General features: G+C 41.1%; 1 protein-coding gene across 1 annotated transcript in view; it reads left to right on the plus strand.

Moving 5' to 3' along the window:
* Positions 1-993: 993 nt before the first annotated feature.
* Positions 994-22522, plus strand: part of LOC122129237 (E3 ubiquitin-protein ligase TRIM39-like) — a 44496-nt gene continuing 22967 nt past the window's right edge. Inside the window, exons 1-2 of the mRNA XM_042704229.1 lie at positions 994-1100; positions 1840-2107. Of these exons, the coding sequence (XP_042560163.1) occupies positions 994-1100; positions 1840-2107 (375 nt within the window). The remainder of the gene's footprint in view (positions 1101-1839; positions 2108-22522) is intronic.

Genomic DNA, 22522 nt, shown 5'->3' on the forward strand with positions numbered 1-22522 from the left:
ATCAGGAGTTCTTTTCCCCTAGGCAGTGCGTCGCCCCAATCGCCCTTATGGACAAGCCGCCCCTGTGTACTATATATGTGTACAGTACCAGTCAAAAGTTTGGACACACCTTTAATTTTTTTGAGAAGTGTTTTCTTTACTTTTATTATTTTCTACATCGTAAACTACGAGAGAACACATATAGAATGATGTACTAAACAAAACAAGTTTTATTTACCTTCTCAAAAAATGAGAAGGTGTGTCCAAACTTTTGACTGGTACTGTATATGTATGTGTAGATGACCATATAGAAGTAGGAGTTTGAATATGTGTGTACGAATCTGTGTATGGGCGGACTAGTATGTATGTATGTGTTACGACATCTCCGACAGTGGTACAGGGGTTAGAGGAGTCGTTTAGTAATTAGAAGGTTGCTAGTTTAAAACCCCACTCCTCCTTACCAAGTGTGTAATTGTCCTCCTTATTATTTTCTTAATGAATTATTATTTTCATTAAATGGTGAAATAGTGAATAACTCAATTACCTACAATTCCATAAAAGCACTCTTTGATTGCATTTACTCGGACATGGCCAGGGAATGTAATGAACACATCCATACGTTTCTAAAGCGCCAAATAAATGTTACGGCATGCAGCGGCTTTCACTGTACAAAAATGAACCACTCGCAAAAAAGCGCAAGGCTATACATAAACACTTGAACAGCTCAGTTTGGGTTGATACAAAAACAATGGACTTTCCAGTACCACCTTCATGTCACATCTCCACATGGAAACATGGTTTAGGTTAAGTGGCAGTGCACCATTGTCACGTCCCTGTCTAGGGCTTTAGGACAAAGGTTTTCAACAAACGGCAGACAACGGAAAAAAAAAATAACCGTGAATTTATTTACAAAGAATAGAAAAATGTAACTAAGGTGCAACAAGAAACTAAACAAGCAATAAACACAGCAGCCCGGCGCTCGCTCCTGGTCTCTCACTCCCGTGAGTAGCGAAAATGATGGTAGTGGTGCGGGCAAGGCCCGAGGCTGGGCCTAACGGCAACAAGGTGTGGCAGTGGCGTGGCAGACAGCAAAAATTTGCGATCCCCAAAGCAAGCCCAGTGTGACGTTATCCGGCCGCTTTTAAAGGGGCAGGGACTTCCATACGCCCAATGGGATCAGAGCCCCAATCAGCTACGCGCCAACCCGCCTGCAAGACACACAAAGCAAAACAGACAACACGGGCAAAAATACATAGAAAGACCCACAGGGTCGTAACAACCAGTAATCAGTCAGTACAGTACAGTACAGTACTTATCTTTTCAACTGAGTATGGAAACAAAAAACTTGCTGCAGAGTACACAAATGAACTAAAGATGATGATGATGATTTTAAATAGCACTTGTCTGTACACATTAGTCTAGTTACTATTTCTAATGAGACAAAATATAGGTTAATATATTGTGAGAATATGTAAACATGCATTGATAATAATACTAATAATAAAGTCAAATAATAAAATACTACAAATTGTATTAAATAAAAGCACTGAGGTCCAGTGTTGGACAAATGAAAAAATCACTGAATGAGTAATCAAGCGTGTTCAATAATCCTTGTGTCAATATTGACCAAAATAATCATGATAATGATGTTTGCCATAATTGAGCAGCCCTACTGTGCAACCTGAGGTCCCTCTGAGTCCTTTTACTGCCACCCAACCACAATGGCACAGTGGGCTTTGGGAATTACATTAAACTGTATTTCAGAACCTACAAAGGGAGAGTGAGGAAAACGGCTCAAAACCAGTACAGCTCGTAATGTCATGGCCTTTATAATATTTGCTCTTTGACGTGTCCTTGTAGAGTGTCAGCTGGACGGGTGCTGTGTGATGTCTGCCTAAATCCTGCTGTGAAGACCTGTCTGACCTGTGGGGATTCCTACTGCATGACTTGCATCAGGCCTCACTACTCTGACCCAGATCTGGAGAGACACCAGCTACAGGACCTTCAGGATCAGAGCCTCTGTGAACAGCACCAGAGACAGCTGGAGTTCTACTGCAGGACCGACCAATCAGCAATCTGCTCACGCTGTTTCCTTAAAGATCACAATGGACATGACGTCGTGGAGCAGGTGGGCACAAATACAGATCAGGTGTGGGTTCTTTGTTATTATACCACGGCTTGGTTGGATTCTCTATTGTGACACAAGCTTTAGAACATCAATTAACTTTGATATTTGCACACCTATGAAGGAGCTCCAGGTTTTTTTTTGTACTTGCCTAAATTAGTTCTGAAGTTAAAATGAACTGTTATTTTGTGACAGAGTTACAGATTAGTGTTTTGATGGAAGTATAGAGTAGCAACATGTTAAATATGTCAGAAGTAGCTTTCAGCATATCTGGGCTGAAGACCACAGTGATTTTACTAACCTAAAGCTCAACAGAATTCTGTTATATGCTGGCTTGGCAATGAGAGATATGGAACTAACAACTGGGCTTTGGCCATAGCAACCATCCATTTAGAACTAACAACTGGGTTTTGGCCATAGCAACCATCCATTTAGAACTAACAACTGGGTTTTGGCCATAGCAACCATCCATTTAGAACTAACAACTGGGTTTTGGCCATAGCAACCATCCATTTAGAACTAACCACTGGGCTTTGGCCATAGCAACCATCCACTTAGAACCAACAACTGGGCTTTGGCCATAGCAACCATCCATTTAGAACTAGTAACAAAACTAGTTTAAAAATGCCTCAATGTGGCAGAAAGTATTAGTTCCATAACCAAGTCTGTTTTGTAAAATTGGGGTGACAGTGGTTCAAGAGGTAGAGGAGTTGTTTAGCGATCGGAAGGTTGCTAGTTCGATCCTGATTCCTTCTCACCAAGTGTTGAAGTGTCTGAATCCCCACCTTTTTAACCCACTCTTCTCCTCCATTTTCTCTTTCAGACACTATGTGTTACTTTCTGTTTCACAACTTGTTTTTCTTCTCTTTGTCACCCACTCTCTCTCTCCCTCTCTCTTTCCTTTTCTTCTCTCTCGCTCTCTCTGTCAGTCTCTGTAGTACAATGCCATCGGTGTGCAGGTTGGCAACTTATGAATGGGCAGATGTCATAAATGTGTAAAGCTTACGAGTAGAAAAGTGCTATATGAATGCAGTCCGTAAAATGATATTCCCAAATGAACATAACACAAGTGTGGCAACTGTTGCATAAGTGGTGGCGTGTAGTTCGTTATCCCTTCTTGACCCTACACAGCACTCAGTCTCTCCCCTGTCAGTCTCTGGACAGGCAGGACATTCTCATCATGAACACAGTTTCTCTGTTCTCTAATGTTTTATTCTTGTTTGCACAGAATCCACATGAGACACAATGCAAAGTTACGAAAACAGGAGGTATTTAATGGTTTAACACTTTTATAAAAAATAATATAAATTTGTGTTTAGCACTAAAACCTCATGTTTCAGCTTCCATCTCCACCTCCATCATTCTCAGGTGTTCCTCCACCTGGGCAGATCCAGTTCCCCTCAGTGCAGCCAGACTCTGTGACTTTAAGATGGTCACCACCAGAGGGCGCTCCTGGCCCCCACAGGTACAGGGTGACCTGGAGACGAGGCCAAGAGCAGCGCAGCATCGTGGTAGCAGGTTCTGAGGTGGTGGTGACAGGGCTTCTTCCAGGAGAGAAGTACCACTTTACTGTGGCCACCCTCGGTGAAGATGGCCACCAGAGCCCATGTGTGGAGGCATCAACTAAGACAGGTACTGTTTGATCAGGGCTGCATGCTTATTGAGTTTTAGGAATGTATTTTCTTTGGGAGACGTAAGATGTAACTATCTAATCCTACAGAGATACCTGTATAAAGATATTATTTCATAACTAACATTTTGATTTAGTTGTTGTCTAATCTCTTGACCTACAGAGATACCTGCACCAGAGAATCTCAGTGTGGACCTTCAGACAACACCTACTTCTCTGAAGTGGACCAAGCCAGCTGGAGTGGACCAAGTGTCTTACCTTCTGGACCTGTTCAGAGAAGGGGAATGTCTGAGGACCACTCACACAGACTGTGTTGAGTTTCTCCTGTCTGACCTACAGCTGGACATAGAGTACACCGTCAGCGTGTCCACTGTCCTGGGGAGACTTGGTCAAAGCAAACCTGTCTCTCAGAGCTTTAGAAGAGGTAAGGAGCCAAAGGATCCAATATCCAAGAAGATCTGTTTGTTCAGTTTCTGAATCTCCACTTAGTTTGATATGAGAATTTTCATCTCTTTCAGCAATTCCAGTCCCAGAGCGTCTGACTGTGAGCTCCATCACTGCATCATCTGCCAGCCTCAGCTGGCTGGTGTCTCCTGAGATGAAGCAGACTCCACACAGCTTCCTGGTCTCTTATCAGAGTGAAGGGACTGAGCCAGAGTCCATCTCTATTAGGTCATGCAGCACAGTCCTCACAGGCCTGAAACCAGGAACTGACTACACTGTTAATGTCTACACTGAGCTCCAACATGGAGGAAAGAGCCAGCCTGCTTCTGTTCAGATGAAGACAGGTGAGATACAATTCATATCATAATATATACATGGACTTATCCACCAAATTGTCTATTAATTTAGCTGATGTGCAATTAGACAATGCACAATGACATAATGAATCAGACAACAGTGAGTTGCAACCTTACCGGTTTTGTGATGTGTCCAAGCTATCTGACTGATTTGACATGTAGACCGAAAATAAAACATCTTCTGAACTTCTATTTTGAAGATAAAACTTTTTACAGTTCTTTACACTTTTCAAACACTCTTCACACAGTGTGCTTTACAGACACACACCTGAGCACATCAGTTAATCTTTGGTGCAAAATGCACTACAACCACCAAAACACTCATGCCATCATAACTATAGCATATGCTTGAAGTATTGCAAAATGATATATTGTTGCTGTATATTGTAGTTTTGCATAGTTTTGTTGAATGGCAAAATAAAATAAAAACGTATGACACCTCTTACAGTACATATTGTATTATAAAACAAATACAGGAAATATGAAATTCAGCTTTTTGTCTCAAGACAGCTGTTTTGCAGACTTTTTGTAATATAGTATACCACAGAAAAGTTTTGCAGACACTTTTCATTCCCAGTACGTGACACAACAATACAGACAACAACTAGAAGTGTGAAACCCTTGTAAAAAGAAATGGTGTTTAGAAATGGAAATTAGTCAAAGTAGTAGGAGAAAGTAACTATTCAGTAGCATTTCTGTTCACATTGTAAACCTTCTCATCAGAGATCATCAGAGAAGTAAACACAACAAAATAATGTCCAGGTTCAAGCATAATGTCTTTATTTTGAAGCATACTTAAGGTTCAGATTTAAGGTTAATGTTACTTGATTTGATGTGCTAAGATGGGTTCAAACTTTGTGATACGAAGGCAACTACAACTTCGTCCAGCTGGGATGTAAATATTTCTGACTAAAACACACGGATACGTAAGGTTCAGGTTACTGTATTTGATGTGTTAGTTGAACCTGGTGTTTGTATTGAGAGGAATATTTAATTTAAAGGCCCCGTCACACCATGACGTTCTGGTCAAAGTTCTATGATGTTAGAGGAAACATTGGTAATCGTCCATGGTCGCTGGTATTGCGCCAGAAGAGCTTTGTGTGAAAGCTGGTGAACGCTTTAATCGTCGGTAATCGTCGGTGATTGGAGGAGAACGCTGGTCCAAAAAAAAAAAAAAGTTCTCATAGAGACCAGCATTCTTCAACGTTTAATTTAAACACTTGGCTATCGTAGTCAGTCGTTGAGTAGGGTAGACTGACTACAGTTGATGCACCCGAAATAACTTATGTGCGCAGCAATCCTGAGACGTGATTTTTAGTTTGGACATGCCTACTAACGTCCTCTTTGATCCAGGGAAATTTGAGCACCTAACCCATCTCTCGTACGAAGATATCGGCGAAAGTTTTTTCACCAAGGGAAGATCTTGATTTTATCATGTCCCTTCTACAATTAATATGTTATTAACCATACGTGATCAACAAACGCAACTTACATCATTGCAAACATTATTCTGTGCACTATAAATCTACATATTCCATGCTATCATGTCATGCAAGGTCATTGCATAATCTAGCGAAAAGCGGAGTGGAGGGTATATATGCTTGCTTGAGCCCAGCATGAAGTAGATGTATTGAACTTGAACATAGCTGAGCACTGTTATAGCTGGTTCCATGGCAGATGTATATGATATGAAGACTCTTGTGACATGGACAATGTGTGTGGATGTGTTGATGTTTTCTAATAATAAACATTGAGAAACACAAATTCAGTGTCAAATTTAAATCATTCATTTTAATAACATAAAACCCCAGGAATAACGCCCGTTATTTCGTAAATCACAGTAATAATAACAGTAAATCTTCGTCCGAAGACATTGCTAGTGAAAGAGGCTTTGTATTCTTCTTAGTTTCAGCAGCATTTATCATCTTCTTACTTGCAGCAGTGCTAGTAGCAGAAGCCCCCCTCACACCTTTTCGTCGTCTTGGCGGCATGATGTTCACTGTTCAGATCAACTGAATCCACTATGATTTTCCAGCGTTTTATACCCATTTGACCATAAAACCCACACGCCAGCAAAACGCTTTTCTGTCATTATTCACACGTTAATTACACGCGTAAAACGCTCTTCTAAGGTTGACTTATCGTTTGTCGCGCTGGAGTGACACGTCAGCACACGTTTGTCGCGGACCAGTGACACGTCACTTGGTCGGTGTTACACACTCCTCATGCGTCAGTCCCACGCTAGTCATGTGTCAGTCCTACGCTATTCTTTCGTTAGTGACTCACCAGATGTGTCCACATCACCCTAGAACGCTCGAAATTGAACGAATAGAAAGTTCAGAAAATGTTGACCAGAACGTCATGGTGTGACGGGGCCTTAACAGTAAAGCTGCTGCAATATACTACTAATACTATATACTACTACTAACAGTGGCGGCTGGTGATTCATATTTGGGGGGGGGGGGGGCGCAGTTGGACAGTGCGTTTTTAAATAGCACTCCACAATGAGAAAAAAAACACACAAGAGAGGTTTTGAGTAGAATATATTAAAAAACAAAGATTTATTTCATGAAAACACAGTGCTCAACACTGTCCATTAACAACTCTCAACAAACTGTAAAATTGGGCATGAGAGGTTTAGAGCAGAATGGTTTAAGAAATATTGGGTTGGGTTCCAGAGGTTTAAATATTGGGTAGTAGAGGTTTAGAGTAGACTAGATTCAGAAACATTGTGTACAAGAAGTTTAAAACAGAGTAGATTAAAAAAAACAGGGTGTAGAGGTTTAGAGCAGAATAGAGTGAGAAAGACTGGATGATACCAGTAGTTTAGAGCAGAATAGATTCAGAAACACTGGATGATACTACATGTTTTCGAATGCCAATTCGGTACCCTTCGTCCAACTGCTCTGCAATACTCAGTCTTCTAAAGAGGTTTAGCTTAAGGCTGTTATTTAGATGGCTAAGGCCAAATTCATGCCTTTACATTTTTCAGTAAAGTGCTTTAGATCCCTTATTCCCGTTGTAATCCAGAGTGTTTCAGACCCAGGACAACAAGACAGGGGAACCAAAAAAACGCATTACTAACTGAACAACCAGCTAACCAACTCTGCTTAGCATAGCCTACAGGTTTGACGAGAAGCTCCGGGTGCTATCAGTGGTCTGCTGCTGAATGTTTGTATCCGTTCGGGTCCCAAGTCTTTCACTGTCCTCTTGTCAACATCTAATCGTCGATTAAACGGTGTTTCACATAATGATACCACAGAGTTTTCAGTCACCGTTGTCGCCATATTCACAAACCAACGTTTCTGCTCGCTATGGTGCTCTCCAATATGCTTATGTGATGGGAATGGGAACATTTTAAGAGGGGCGGCGCCTTTGCGCCCTGTATTGATGCACCGCCACTGACTACTAATATACTGCAATCTAAAAACCGGAAGTCGGGATGTAAATATTTCTGACTAAAACACTTGGATACATCAGACTCGGGTCAGAGGTTCAGGATACTTTATTTGATGTGCTGGTGTTTTTATTTGGGGGAATATTTACTTTTGAACAGTAAAGCTGCTGCAGGCTACCATGTGTAATCTATTTCTACATAGCCAATATTAACACATAAAACAGTTATTACCCATTAATGAGTTTGTAACAACCGTTCACTCACACCATATCTATTTTCTCATATCTTTTGTGACAAAGGTTTTTTCATACATGTGGCACTTTCAAACTGCATCAGGCCTGTTTGTGTATATCACTCAATAGCCAAGTTGAATTAGAGGGTTAAAGTAACTTAATGTTTCTGTTAAGGTGAAGATGTGCGTTAAAGTAAAGTGGATGAAGTAGATAAGTGCTTAGACTGGATAATATTATATAGTACACTGCAGAGGTGTAAAAAGTACTGAAATGTTGTACTCAAGTAAAAGTACAATTACTTTGATGAAATTTTACTTAAGTACAAGTAAAATTACCCATCTAAAAATCTACTCAAGTAAAAGTAAAAAGTAGATCATTTAAAATGTACTTTAAGTAAAAGTTACTTAGTTACTTTCAACAACTTCATGGGGGCCGCTCCTATATAGTGCAAAAAAGGACAAGGGGTCATAAATCCAATACAAAAACTAGCTATTTTTTATTTTAAAACATTAAACATGTCAAACATTAAACATTAAACATGTCAACACAACACTTAAGAACTTTTGGAAGGACATGTCAAGACATGAACCACATGACAGCTAAAATAAAAAGTTAAAAAGTTTTCAAGGTGAGTAGAGTGCTTCCGGGCTCGCTTTGCAGTGAGTAGCAATCCAGCACAGCTGAAGAGTCACTCGCAGGCGGCCGAGGCAGGTAGGCCAGTATTGAGTTTCAGGGACAGTTTTTTGATATTCTGAAAGGAGTTCAGTAGTTCCATATTGACTGAGATGCAGGCTAGGTACCCTTCTAACTCCCCTGTACCTTCTGACCTTCTGGACTTCATTGAGGAAAATAAATCATCTTCATCTGATGAATGTTGTCCAACTTGCTTCAGCCTCCACCATCCGGTCAAGGTGTTGTCTGACATATTCTGACAATTAAGTATTGAGCTGCCATCAAGAGTGCATCATAACACAGAAATAGCTATAAATAGCTACTCTAGATGACAGACCTACAGTATATATACAGAATTTTAGCATTATTTTCTATTTCTACATGCATCACAATTCATAATCCTCAATTCTTGCTAACCGAGAGCCCTGCGCATGAACATGAAAGACGCGCACGTTGCAAAGCCACCACTTATCGTTATCAATATCTGACTAATCGTGATAAATTCCAGATAACGACATACACATTGACACTGACTTGTCCAACTGTCTGACAAAGATGGTGTGCGCATTCACATCGTTCCTGTTTCAGGGCATGGGAGGCAGCCAAATGATTAGCCTAATATCAGTTTATGTGGTGTATTTCATTGGTGATGACCGATCTGCAGTTTTTAACACAATATGAGAGACTGAACAAAATAATGCTATGACCTGAAACGAATGGAAGACAGGGATGGAATTATTATTAGTCTATTGGATGACGGCTGTTAACACAAGGATGGACACAAGGGGTGTACACAAGTGTATAGCTAGCCTATCGTCGACGTTAGCATACTCAGGGCAGTTGCAAATGCTAGCCAAAATTAGGCTATAGTGCCATGAAACGCATATTTTGCTTAATGGAGCAAAGCTAACTAAACAACAAAAACGCTGTATGAACTACTAATGGAACAGAACAAATACTGTACTTACCAACACATGCTTGCGCAGATTTGAAGATCAATTTTTATAAGCAGAAAGTTCTGACTGACGGATTAGGCACAGTTTACACAGCATTATATAGCTGTTGCCTCTTTTACGTTGGAAGGCAAACTGCTTGCTGAGATGTGGCCATGAGTTTTCTTCATCTTCTTTAATTTCAACTGGTGGAAAGTTCGGTGCTTCAGCTTGTTGGTCGTCTGCAGCTTGTTGGTAGTCCTCACTATCATCTTCCTCCCTCTATCTTTCGTGACTCGGCACCGGCGGCTTGCATCAACTCCATCATCCACTCTTTGCAGCATCCACTACTGCAATGAGAATTGTCGTGCGCGATTCACGCCTTTTGGTTTCCTGCCTTGAACTGTTTTTTTTTTTTTACTCAGTAACGGATGTAATTTCCAATGTAGCGAAGTACAATACTTTAGTCAAAATCTACTTAAGTAAAAGTAAAAATACTACTATTTACTATTTCAAAAACTACTTAAAAATTACAAAGTACAAAAAAAAACTACTCAATTACAGTAACGTGAGTAAATGTAATTTCGTTACTTTACACCTCTGGTACACTGTCAGCCAGCAGCATGCATTCACAGATGACTGGAAGAGTTCATTAGCGCCCCCTGTGGGGAGGAAAACCATAGACAGACATAAAGACAGGGGACATTTTAACCAGGTGGTGTATTAGAACAAAGATATTAAAGCAAAGTAATCCAGTAACCCAGTACAAACAGCCAAATATTTTTTAACCCACAGAACACCTCCTTCCTGAGCTGCTGTCAACCTTGGGCCTGGGGGATCTTCATGGATGGAAACTCACACTCAGCTCAGTCCTGGAGATCAACAATGACACAGTGGCCGACAAACCAGCACAAAGTCTGGAGCAGCTACCATGGACCTTCTTAAGGAAACTGATGATGTCTAATATAAATGCAAGAGATTACGAATGTAGTTTTACTGATGCTAATGATGATTCTGATGCCATAAATCCTCTAGATTTGATCACTGCTCTTTTCCACTGCTCAGATCCTTTCCTCCAGCAGGAAATGGTCAACAAAATGTTTGCTGTTCCTTTGCTGCTGCCAAACTGTGACACACAGCAGAGCACTCTGATGCTGTGGGCCATGAGAGACCTGGTTAAAAGGTTCAGACCTGACTCTCTAGCAGGTGACAGGATCGTAGAGGGCAGGATCGTAGAAATGGACATCCCGATGGTGTCTTTTGTTAGACTAGGAGAGAGCAGTTTGCCCAAATCTCAAACTCTGAACAAGTTGCTCAGTAATCCTCATCAGCACAGCAGCACATTTGTTCACCGTGACATGGAGTGTGGTGATGTGCCCAGGAGAATCTCAGATGGTCTGGTTGAAGTCAGCTGGTATCTACCCTGTGGGAGCACAAACATTGACTTGTTCACACAGCCAGTGGCCATAGCCAATCTGAGAGGAGACAGCAGGTTGTTTAAGACCCAGATGTCCTTCCTGTGTGAGACCTCAGCTGCAGTTTTCATCTTCAGTGATGAACTAGAGGGAGACCTCAGCACTCTGAACAACAGAGAGAGCAGAGCTGAGCTGTTCCTGGTCACCAACTTTCAGAGTAAGACCTTCAACATGGAGACACTCAGGGATATATGCAGAAAAAACAAGGTGAAGGAGACCAATGTGATCATCAAGAAAAAAAAGAATAATGCAGAGTTTGTGGAGGTCCTGCGTTTCAGAGTGAATGGTGCCATTGGAAAGGATCCACATATAATGAAAGTGGAAGACATGGCTGCTGTTGCGCGACGTGTTGGTATTCTTGTTGATGAAGACGGGAAGAAGTGTGAGCAGGGGCGGTTTTTCCTACAAGCGGTATAGGCGGTCGCCTAGGGCGCCACTCAGAGGGGGGCGCAAAAAACTGCGCCCAGCAAAAAAAAAAAAAACAAGAATTATGTTTTTTTTTTGCTGGACAGAGTTTTTTTGCGCCCCCTTCTATATCTCCAACCAATATTTTGACATAAAAAAAAAAAATCTAACATAAAATGAGCCAAAAATCGAAAACGGAAGGGGTACGTACGTCCTTGGTGTTGTCAGAACATGCTAGCACAGTGAGGCGTCCGGGGCGCAATTTAAGAAGAAAAGAAAGGAAGAAGAAGAGAAACGTGCCAAGGAGAAAGGTAAATCCTTAAATCCTGTTCTAGCCTAGAATGAATTCCAGATAAGAAAACGTTCACGAATGCGTGAATTGCCCCGGGCACTTTAGTGGAGTTAAGAAGAAAAGATGTACCTTATCATTGAAAGTTTTCCTACTCCCTGTCACATAGTTCTTTAAGGATTTTACAGAGGCGGGTATATCAAAAATGATATGTCCATTTATTCTACATTATACAAAAAAAGGCATGATTAAAATAGGGGCGCACATATAAAGCCAATAGCCACTGCAACAACACTACACATATCTTACTGGTTGCATAGCACACCCATTAAGGAAGCCAAACACGGCAACTTGTCAACAAATGAGGAATACTGGTAAAAATCCAAGTGTTGTATTGTCAACTTTAGTGAATGGATTGTATGTAATCTTGCTAGTTAGCTAACGCTAGCTAGCCAGTGCCTTGTGACGTTCCTTGTTATTGCCATTCAGTCGAAACATCAGTTCAAGTTCAGCTGTACCGCAATTTGCGTCATTTTGCGTCATAAAAATTTGAGTAATCAAATTTGGACAGCTTTAGTTTTGGTGGAGCGAGCTAGCCAGTTTAATTAGACATGATTCAACTAATCAAGAGCTATGCATCTTGGAATACAAAAATGTGTATGTCCATAAACAGTTGAACAGGGGGCGTGGCCAGAGCATAGTCCAGCACAGGCGTGACATTTTCTCAGTGATTTGTTCTTGAATTAATGTTTGTTCATCGTCGCGTTCGTTGTTGTGTTTATGTGAAAGAAATGCAGTCTTACAGGGCAAAATAGCTTTTGAAAGTTGCAATTCTGTTTTCGTGGGGAAAAAAAAAAATTATTTGGGGGGGGGAGCGCCAGGAGTGAAGCTCGCCTAGAGCGCCAAATGTGCTAGGGCCGCCCCTGAGTGTGAGAATGGCAGACGTCATGCTACGAGCATCACTGAACATATTACAGATATCATGGAGTTCAAGAAGGAGCAGCTGCCTTTGCAAGGAAACATCTGGAAGGAAATCAGTTTGTTAGAGAAAGAGATGTGTAGACTGAGAAAGGCTGACAGAAATAAGAGCATAGAACACTACAAGAGTTCACTGATTGGACAATACAAGGAGCTGAGAGAACAGCAGAATCGGATGCATATGTCAGATGCCATGAACAAATTCACAGCTGGAATCTCACAGCCAGAAATGGAGCGTCTATACTTCCTGAAGTGGCTGAAGATTCAGCTGGACACCCTCTCTAGACATAACCTGTCCACACTGAGAGAGCAGTACAAAGGCTGCTGTAGAAACACATCACAGAATACGGAGTTGATTGCAGATTTAGATGACCAAATCTCCAACTGCTTGTTGGGTCCTGAGCACTTCCTCCGTGAGCTGGGCCAGCTTTATGAGTGTGCTTTCTCCCTTCCAGAAAACAACCCAGCCCGACAACAAGTCCAGCACCTACCTGCTCTGTGTGCTCAGATGCTACTGGATGGGTTTCCAGTTGAGCTGGTCGATGGAGACGCATCAAACATCCCAATGAAGTGGATAAAAGAGGTCCTGACTCAGTTACATCAGCTGGTGGACAACAAGAGTAAGATCCTGGTGTTGACTGTGCTGGGAGTGCAAAGCACTGGGAAGTCCACCCTTCTCAACACCATGTTTGGAGTGCAGTTTGCAGTCAGCAGTGGAAGATGCACCAGAGGAGCCTTCATGCTTCTGATTAAAGTCTCTGAGGAACTCAGATCTGAGCTCAAGTGTGACTTCATCATGGTCATTGACACAGAGGGCTTAAAATCACCTGAGCTGGCAGCATTGGACACAAGCTACGAACATGACAACGAATTAGCAACGCTGGTCATAGGGCTCAGTGACATCACCATCATCAATATTGCCATGGAGAACTCCACAAAGATGAAGGACATTCTGCAGATTGTGGTCCACGCCTTTCTCAGAATGAAGGAGGTTGGGAAGAAGCCCATATGTCTGTTTGTGCATCAGAACGTGTCAGACATGCCTGCTCATGACAGCAACATGAGAGACAGGAAGAAGCTGATGGAGCAGTTGGATGAGATGACCCGAGCAGCAGCTAAAATGGAGAGAAGAGAAGCCAACATAAAGTTCACTGATGTGATGGACTACGATCCTGATAAAGACAGCTACTACATCCCTGGACTTTGGCATGGAACTCCCCCAATGGCCCCAGTGAATGCTGGCTACAGTGAAGCTGTCTTTGAACTCAAGAAGACTTTAATTGGCTCCTTACACACATCTGGTAACATGAGGAACAATAATGCAACAGAGTTTGTCGAGTGGACTCAGAGTTTGTGGAATGCTGTGAAATGTGAGAACTTCCTTAATATCAGGAACAGTTTGGTGGCAGATGCATACACAGATGTATGCACTCAGTACAACACTTGGGAGTGGTCCTACCAATCTGAGATGAACAAGTGGCTTATAACCAAGGAAACAATGATTTCCAATTTTGGAGTGACTGGAAAGAATGTCCAAATGTATCTTTTACGTACCAGGCTCAGAGAGTGGTTACATGAGGCATCAGAGAAGCTAAGTGCAGAAGAGCAGACAATCCTGTCCAACCTTGACGAATACTTGGACAGCAAAGTCAGTTTAGTAGAGAAATACAGACAGGACTTCCACACAAGTGCCAACTCTCTCAGACAACAGATGGACAATTCTATAAAACTCTCTTTGGAGAAGGCTGTTGAAATCAGAGAGGGAATGGAAAAGGTGAACAAAATCAAGGACAAGCAAATGGATACAATTGAGAGAAAGGTCCATGAGCTGCTTAAAGAGTGTAGAGAGAGAAAAGCAGTTTTATGTAAGGATGGACTCACCAGAGAATTTGAGAAAATGTGGGAAAAAATCATATCTGAGCTATATGGAGTCAGAATGCCAGAGACATATGTTTATCAGGATGTGCACCATCTGCTCAGGTCAAATCTAAGTTCAAAGGGTGGACATATCTCAGAAATGGTCAACAAAGTTAACCTGAGATCTTGTGGACAGGAGGAATTCCTTGTTAAAACTGAATGGTTTTCAGATTGGACTTCCTTTGCAAAGAAATGGGCTAGTGCCTTTATATATTTCGATAAGAATCACTTAATTGCTAAAATTCAAGAGAAATGTGACGGTATCATAAGACACTGTGACATTCTTATTTCAGATCACATAAGCTTCATGAAGAGAAACAACACAGACTTCCATGAGACGTACATCAGAGACCTCCTCAAGGCTGTTGATGACCAGCTGAAAGATCAGATTAGTGATGAATGTGAAATGTATCTTAAGGTTCATGTCTGTGGCTGTGCAGCAAGGCTCTTCCAGGAAGCACACAACGAATTCAATGTTCGCAAGAACCCACATAATCGTCTGATGGAGTCTAAACCCATATTTCTGGAAAACTTCTTAGAATCGTTCAGTGAAAAAGATCAGTGCCAGAAGAGAGCTAAACAATTCACAGAGACCTGTGTGAAGCCAGCAGTTGAGGACTACGTGTCTAAACATCTTGGGCAGGCAATTGCAGATCACATGAAGATGGGAGATGGGGGAGTGACCTACAACACACAGACTGACATGCATTATGTCCTTTTGAAGTACCTGCTCGAATATGACTCATTTCTGAAGTACAAGGAGTACACAAGATCATATGAAACATTTGTGAAAAACTGGATAAAGGAACAAATCATCATGAAAATGTCATCAGGTGAACAAATGCAACAGTTAGAGACAGAACTCCTTCATGAGATTGTAAAGAAAATAACTGCCAGGATCACCAGCATCTCCAAGGACACGGACATAGAGGAGTTCATACCACAGTTCTGCTCTGACCTTAAGTATCAGCTGGTCTTCCCAAGAGATGCCTTAGACAACTTTTTGTTTTTCCTCAACGCCAAGACAGACCAGTTTGCCATCAACCTCAAGGAGTTAATTGAGGAAATGGAAGTGCATTTAGCTGAGGGGTATCACAACAATAGAGGCATCTCACACATCACTGCAAGAATTACACAGCTGCCCTCTGAACCCCATGAGCTGCTCTTCTCTGGATGTGGTGTGGATGTGGGGAACAGTGTCCCTTCTGTGGGACACCCTGTGAAGTAGGAGGTCAGAACCACAAAACGCACTTCTCCACCAGGCACCGACCTCAAGCTTTTAGAGGACATCGCTGGGATGACTCCAAGAAGCTGAAGAAAGATATTTGCACAACTTTAGTGATATGTGATTGTAGGTTTAAGAGTTCAAAAACAGGTGATAAATGGCATCCCTATAAGAAGTACAGAGACTTCTACCCTGACTGGGAGATCGCAGGAGACCAGAGCATGGAGGCCTCAGACTACTGGAAATATGTGCTGATGAAGTTCAACATTGAGTTTGCAGAAGCTAACGATGCACAACCTGCAGATATCCCAGAGGCCTGGAAAACACTTAGAGCAGAAGATGCACTGAGAAGCCTGAAAGTGTCATTTAACATGCAGTAATGCAAACCTTATGGGGGAGTAACAGCCATTTATGGTGTTAGTAGACGTGACATGTGAATCAGGCCAGAAGGGAACCATCACACATGGCATCAGTGATGGGGGAACATGGAGAATGTGCTCAAGATTAATCAAGTCAGATGTTGGGGATATTATTCAATATGATCGTTATATCAAGCAAAACAGTTAGAACCCACATGTCATCAGTATGAGATTATGGGTTGGTTCATCAGAATGACCAACTTGACTATTCTGGTCTTTATTGTCTTTTAAGATGTTAAATAATGAAATGTGTTTCCCTTCAGTACTCTTGGGGGATTTTGAGAAAATTGTTGACTTGGTTCAGTTGCTTGCAGTTAGTAGTTCAGTACCACACACTGCACATACACACATACACACACACACACACACACACACACACACATACTCACACACACATACACATGCACTGCAGTTAGTAGTTCAGTACCACACACTGCACATGCACACATACACACACAAAGGTTATGGGTTTTAAATTCATCAAACTGGGGGTGAAAATATTATTCCTAATGAGAAGGTTGCTTATTAACATGTTTGCAGTCGATGAAGAATAAGAATTTGTATTTGTAACATTTTCTCATTTTATGTTTTTAATTATTATTACCGCCGAGCAGATAAGAGATTATTCTTCTTGTGTTTCTTTTTCTGCTTAAAAGTGTCAGTTGTTGGGGATTTTATTCAATATGATCGTCAAATCAAACAACTTGAGTCAGTATGAGATCATGTGTTTGATATGATAATGTCCGATTATGTGATTTAAATTCACCAATCTGTGGGTGAACATGGTGAAAGGGCCAGTTTGCAACGTTAACCACAGCAAAGGGTTATTAAATTAAAGGAGATTATTCGTTATTCTAATCCAACATTATGTCTGATGCTTTCCAGGTCAGGATGGTGTAAATTTCTGATTCTTGTCTGCAAAATTAATGTTTTTTTGTATTGTTCATTTATTTTATTCATTATCATTAGCTTTGACAAAATCTGTTCTGGGACCCTTTAGGTTGAATGACCAACTTGATTATTCTGGTCTTTATTGTCTTTAAGATGTTGAATAATGAAATGTTTTGAGAAAATTGTTGACTGTTGCTGGCAGTTAGTAGTTGAGTAACACACTCACAGACACAGACACACACACACACACCTATACCCACGCACACACACACTGCAGTTAGTAGTTGAGAAACACACACACAGACACAGACACACACACACACCTATACCCATGCACACACACACTGCAGTTAGTAGTTGAGAAACACACACACAGGCACACACACACACCTATACCCACACACACACACACTGCAGTTAGTAGTTTAGTGATTCTTGGGTGACAATGGATCAATGGGTGACAATGGATCTTTGTTTAGGTTGAGTAACCACCTTTTATTATGAAATTAATTTACTTCTGATATAACCACAACAATGGCCTACCGTCACGGAAGCGATGAGCTGCCTCCATTTACCAATGTGCAATTGTTGGCCTGTGTTTTCATGTCTGTTATCCGTGCCCTTATGCAGTTTTTAAATGTTAAACCATGTCGTCCTTCATACAACGTCTGTTATTCCCGTTGCTGTTTTAGAGCTCACCATCATACACAACGATGAATTATACTAGCGCTATTGTCAACCATTACACCTCTTTACAGTTTAAAAACATCCAGACTCTTTTTCTGTTAAAATAACCTTATAATGTCTTGTCTCATAAATGTTCTGTTTATTTAGTTTAAAATCTTACATCAATGTCATATTGCATAGCGTTTGTCTTACCGCTGTTCAGTGTCTCGTCTTCTGTTTGTTTATGTTTAGAGAATGACCGGCGCCGAACGACCAGTTTAAAAGACGGTATGACTTCCGGGTTAATCGGAATATTGATTTGATATTAATCATTTTTATGCTGTCACGTGACTAGTTGGATTCATAGAGATTTTCTATACGTTTTTTTCTTGCAGCAGCATTTTGAGTAAGGGTGTTATAACCCTGCAATTTTCCAGCTATTTGGAATGAAGGTTTGTTGCTGATTAAGCTTGATGGGTTTTGCCTGCCTGTGACACCCCTGTATGGTTTTGAATATTGGTATACGACAATTGTAGGGGTGTGTTTAGTGCTAATTTAAGCTGGGCTCTTAAGTCTCTCGGGAGAGCGGGTGATGTCGAGATGTAAGTCTTAGAGCTCTCTGAACTTGCCTTTTGACCAGTGAATGTAGTCGTATTAGTCAGTTCGACTGTATGTTTGATTAATTGTTTTTGGTTAATATGTCAATTTATATTCTGTATTGAAAAGTATTATATATTTTTTTTATTTGTTTGTATTAGTATTTTCATTTATTTCTGCCTTATTGGCCAATAAAAAGACTCCCATCCTACAACTTAACCTCCTGAGTCCTGAGAGTTTTTCCATCTTGCTCAAACTGCTTGAACACATAACATGGACATCTTGATAATATCAGATTACCTGCCCCTTCTTGTACTCATGTGCATAGGGTAGTGCCATTGGGATCATAGGGTAGTGCCATTGGGATCATAGGGTAGTGCCATTGGGATCATGTGCATAGTGTTGTGTATCTACAATGAAGGTATTATACTCCGAACCAGATTCTTTGGTATCTTCCACTTTTATTGCTAACACAGTAAAATGAGCTGAGCTTATAACAGGTACATCTCATTGCCGGTCATTGTTGAGAGAACATGGATAAAAGAACACTACAGCAAAAGGTGAGTGTTGCCAGTTTATGATCTTGGGTGGCAGAGGCGGTGCGTTCCATTGGCCAAAGGCGGGCAGTTGCCCGGGGCAAGTTTAGCTAATGCTAGCAGCAGCAGACAAACAGTTACTACAGCACCAACTAGCCCTGCCTGCCTTGCTTCTACAAACAGTGAGCCATCATGTATCACAGCTGCCCATATCCGGGACACTGACACCTGCACTGACGACGCGCATGATACTGCCATGCTCATCATCACTGCTCAAGCACAGCTGGATGATAACCAGAGCAGTGATGTCAACAATGGGCCTCATTCTGGAACATTGTCTTTAGTGTCTTCTAGACCGTTGTGCCGCCTCGTTCTGTGTGGTGATCTTGCATTCTCCCAGCCGCAATAACCTGACTACATTCTAGGTTAATTACATTTGACTTGAATGTAATTGTAAATATAACATGAACATTGCTTGTTCTGCAAGAAAAGGGTTTGCTAGTCCTAGCAAGTTAGGAATGCAGTACAAGGACAGCCTTTTCTGAAAGAGTAATAAATTAATTATTGTTTATGTTTCTGACTTACCACTAAAGGGTCAGAAATGGGTGATTTTAATTCAAATGTTTAATTAAACATTAAAGTTAATGTAGGCTACAGTGTCCTTTCTGAAAGAGTTAACACATTTATGTTACTCGTATTTGCTGACTAATGTGAGGGTGCAAAGCTCAGCTCCAGACTAAGATGCCACTGACAATCAGCACACTTTTATTTTTAAGAAAAAGAAATAATCCCTCCTGTAGTATGTGGTGACTTCAATAAATATACAATTTCACCACCTGTATATTATGCATGACATCTGTGAGCGTTTGAACTAATATTGCAACTTAGTGCATTTTATGCATGATATAATAATGAGAGACATGACATGTGACAGGCTACAGGTGATCAGCACTTACTTTACTTTACTTTACATTAAATTACTCATCTAATGTACATATACATATTACACTTACTTTATATTCATTGTAGTGAGATTTCATTTTCAGTTGGTGGCGGGGACATGTCCCCAGCATAACTGAAACATATGTGTTGAAATCAGGAGGTCTTGGGGCAAACAAGTTGTCTCGCCATCCACAAAATACTTCAATCCTACATCGCCATCTAGTGGAAAGATGCAAAGCTTCAATGGGGCGAAGGTGTCAGCAATAACGTCACGTGATTTCAGTACCCGCTCTATTGTCCTATAACTCAGTCCCTCGTTATCCTCATACTGAGGAGGAATGTTGCAAGGTGAGTCTGGCAGTCAGGTTTTCATATAACCTTTTGACTTCTTTTGTCATTACATTGAACCAGAAAGCTGCAGCGCGTACCAGAATTTGACAACTGTGTGAGAACTTGGCAATAAAGCCTACTGTTGTTATTAGTTACTAGTTATTTTACTAGAGCTGTGGCTCTGTAAAGCACCTTCAGGCAATGTTATTGTTTCGGCGCTATATACATAAAATTGAATTGCATTGAATTGAGTAGGCATTATTATTAGGCATTCATAGGATAACTGATGGTGAACAGTTGAGCTTGTGAGTGAGTTGGAAACTGATGAAACATCATTTCTGACTGAGTGATACTAAATCCTGTCTTTCTATCCATCACAATGTGGTTGTGGGCAGGATCCCTTGGATGACGTGTGAGCTGTGAACCTGAGGATCAGTCCGACCAGTCAGACCGGTTCCACTATCACCTCGCCCCTCAGTGGTTCATACAACAACAGGAAATGTGATCTGTACGTTCATACTCCGCAGATTTGAAGTGATTTTCTAGAACAACCAGAATATTAACAATTTTTAAAGTCTGTTATTATTATCTGGATAATAAGCAAAGGTAGTTTTGATTAGCATAATGAGAAACTACACTTTTTTTGTTTTTGTTTAGTTTGTTACTGGGGTTTTCCAGTTTTGAACTTCCTTGGAGTCGGGAGGCTGAGCTCCAGTTGGACAGTGGCAGTTTGTCAGTTGGACACATTGCTTGTGTTGACCCAGGGCCATGGAGGTAAGCTGCTGTCCCCTTGCATTTATACACTTAACTTCTTATAAACTGTCTAACACATCTAATACACACATTTAAATTAGAGACTTCGGTTTGGAGAGACTTCTGTTGTGAGGTCCGTTGCCAGACTGGGACATCAGGGACAGTTTTAAGATGACTTCATGTCACTGTTTGTAATAGAATGAGAATGGTTGAAGTATTTATATGTTAATGTACAGGGAAACATTGATTTACCTTAAAGGTGTGTTGGTGCATGCATACAAAAAGTGCTTCTGCTCACAAAAGGTGCCTTTAGGCTCATGCTCCACCTACTTTAACTTGATTATTTCTGTACAGACGCCCATGTGTTTTTTGTGGTAGTAAGACTGGCCCACCGCCCACCTTATTCTCCACACTCTGCTGATTTTCATGCTGGTTCTTGGGCCACAGTGGTGGTAGTAAGACAGGGAAGTGGCTGTGTGTATCTGTGTATGGGACGTATGATTTTGTGACATCACAAATGTAAAAACAGGTTCTCCAGGTTTTCCGAGATTTGAGTTATGGCCGTATGTTTTGCATGTGTAGAATATGTTTAAAAAACTGCATTGCATGAACTGTATTGTCATTAATCGTCCATTCGGACTGAAGCAAGGCAAGTGTTTTCAGGTCAACAAAATGCCCTGCAGTCTGGAATTATCTAACAATAGCCCATATGTCTCTGATAATTGTATCAATTTAGCAACAGCTACTAGGAAGATAACAGAGAAAGTGATAGAGAACAAGTAGATGCAGGCAGCAGAGCACAGAGAGAGAGGAGCAGAGCACAACTGACTGTGTTTCAGGTTTAAACATGGCAGAGATGATGTGTGTCTGTCTGAAGTTTAAAATCATGATTTAGGCCCCATTTCACAGCATTGGCAAACAGCAGTGCACTCTGCTCAACACAATCTCCACAGAACTCCCACATTTGGGATTAGACCCATATGAGGCATCGGTCAACTCCCAAAGGTGCCCGACACAACGCTGAGTAAGGGAAGAGTTTCTGTGTCAGAAATTAGTGTCTAACACAGCAACAGTGTCACTTCAACAACATAAACTAAATCGATGTTGTTTAGAAGCTGGTTAGGAAAGGGATAACATTAACAAGCTACACTTTAATCTATCACTTTTATAATTTATTTGCCTCAGACCATTGTTCCAAACCGTTTAAAAAAATGTCAGCAATAGCCTATATGAGCAAATCTGACGTGAAAAGATTTTTATTATAGACGGAAGTTTCAAAACGGTAACTTAACACAAACAAGGGTTATGGCGAAGTGCGTGATTCTAACTAG

Source organism: Clupea harengus, unplaced genomic scaffold (genome assembly GCF_900700415.2).
Source record: "Clupea harengus unplaced genomic scaffold, Ch_v2.0.2, whole genome shotgun sequence".
NCBI classification, from domain to species: Eukaryota; Metazoa; Chordata; class Actinopteri; order Clupeiformes; family Clupeidae; genus Clupea; species Clupea harengus.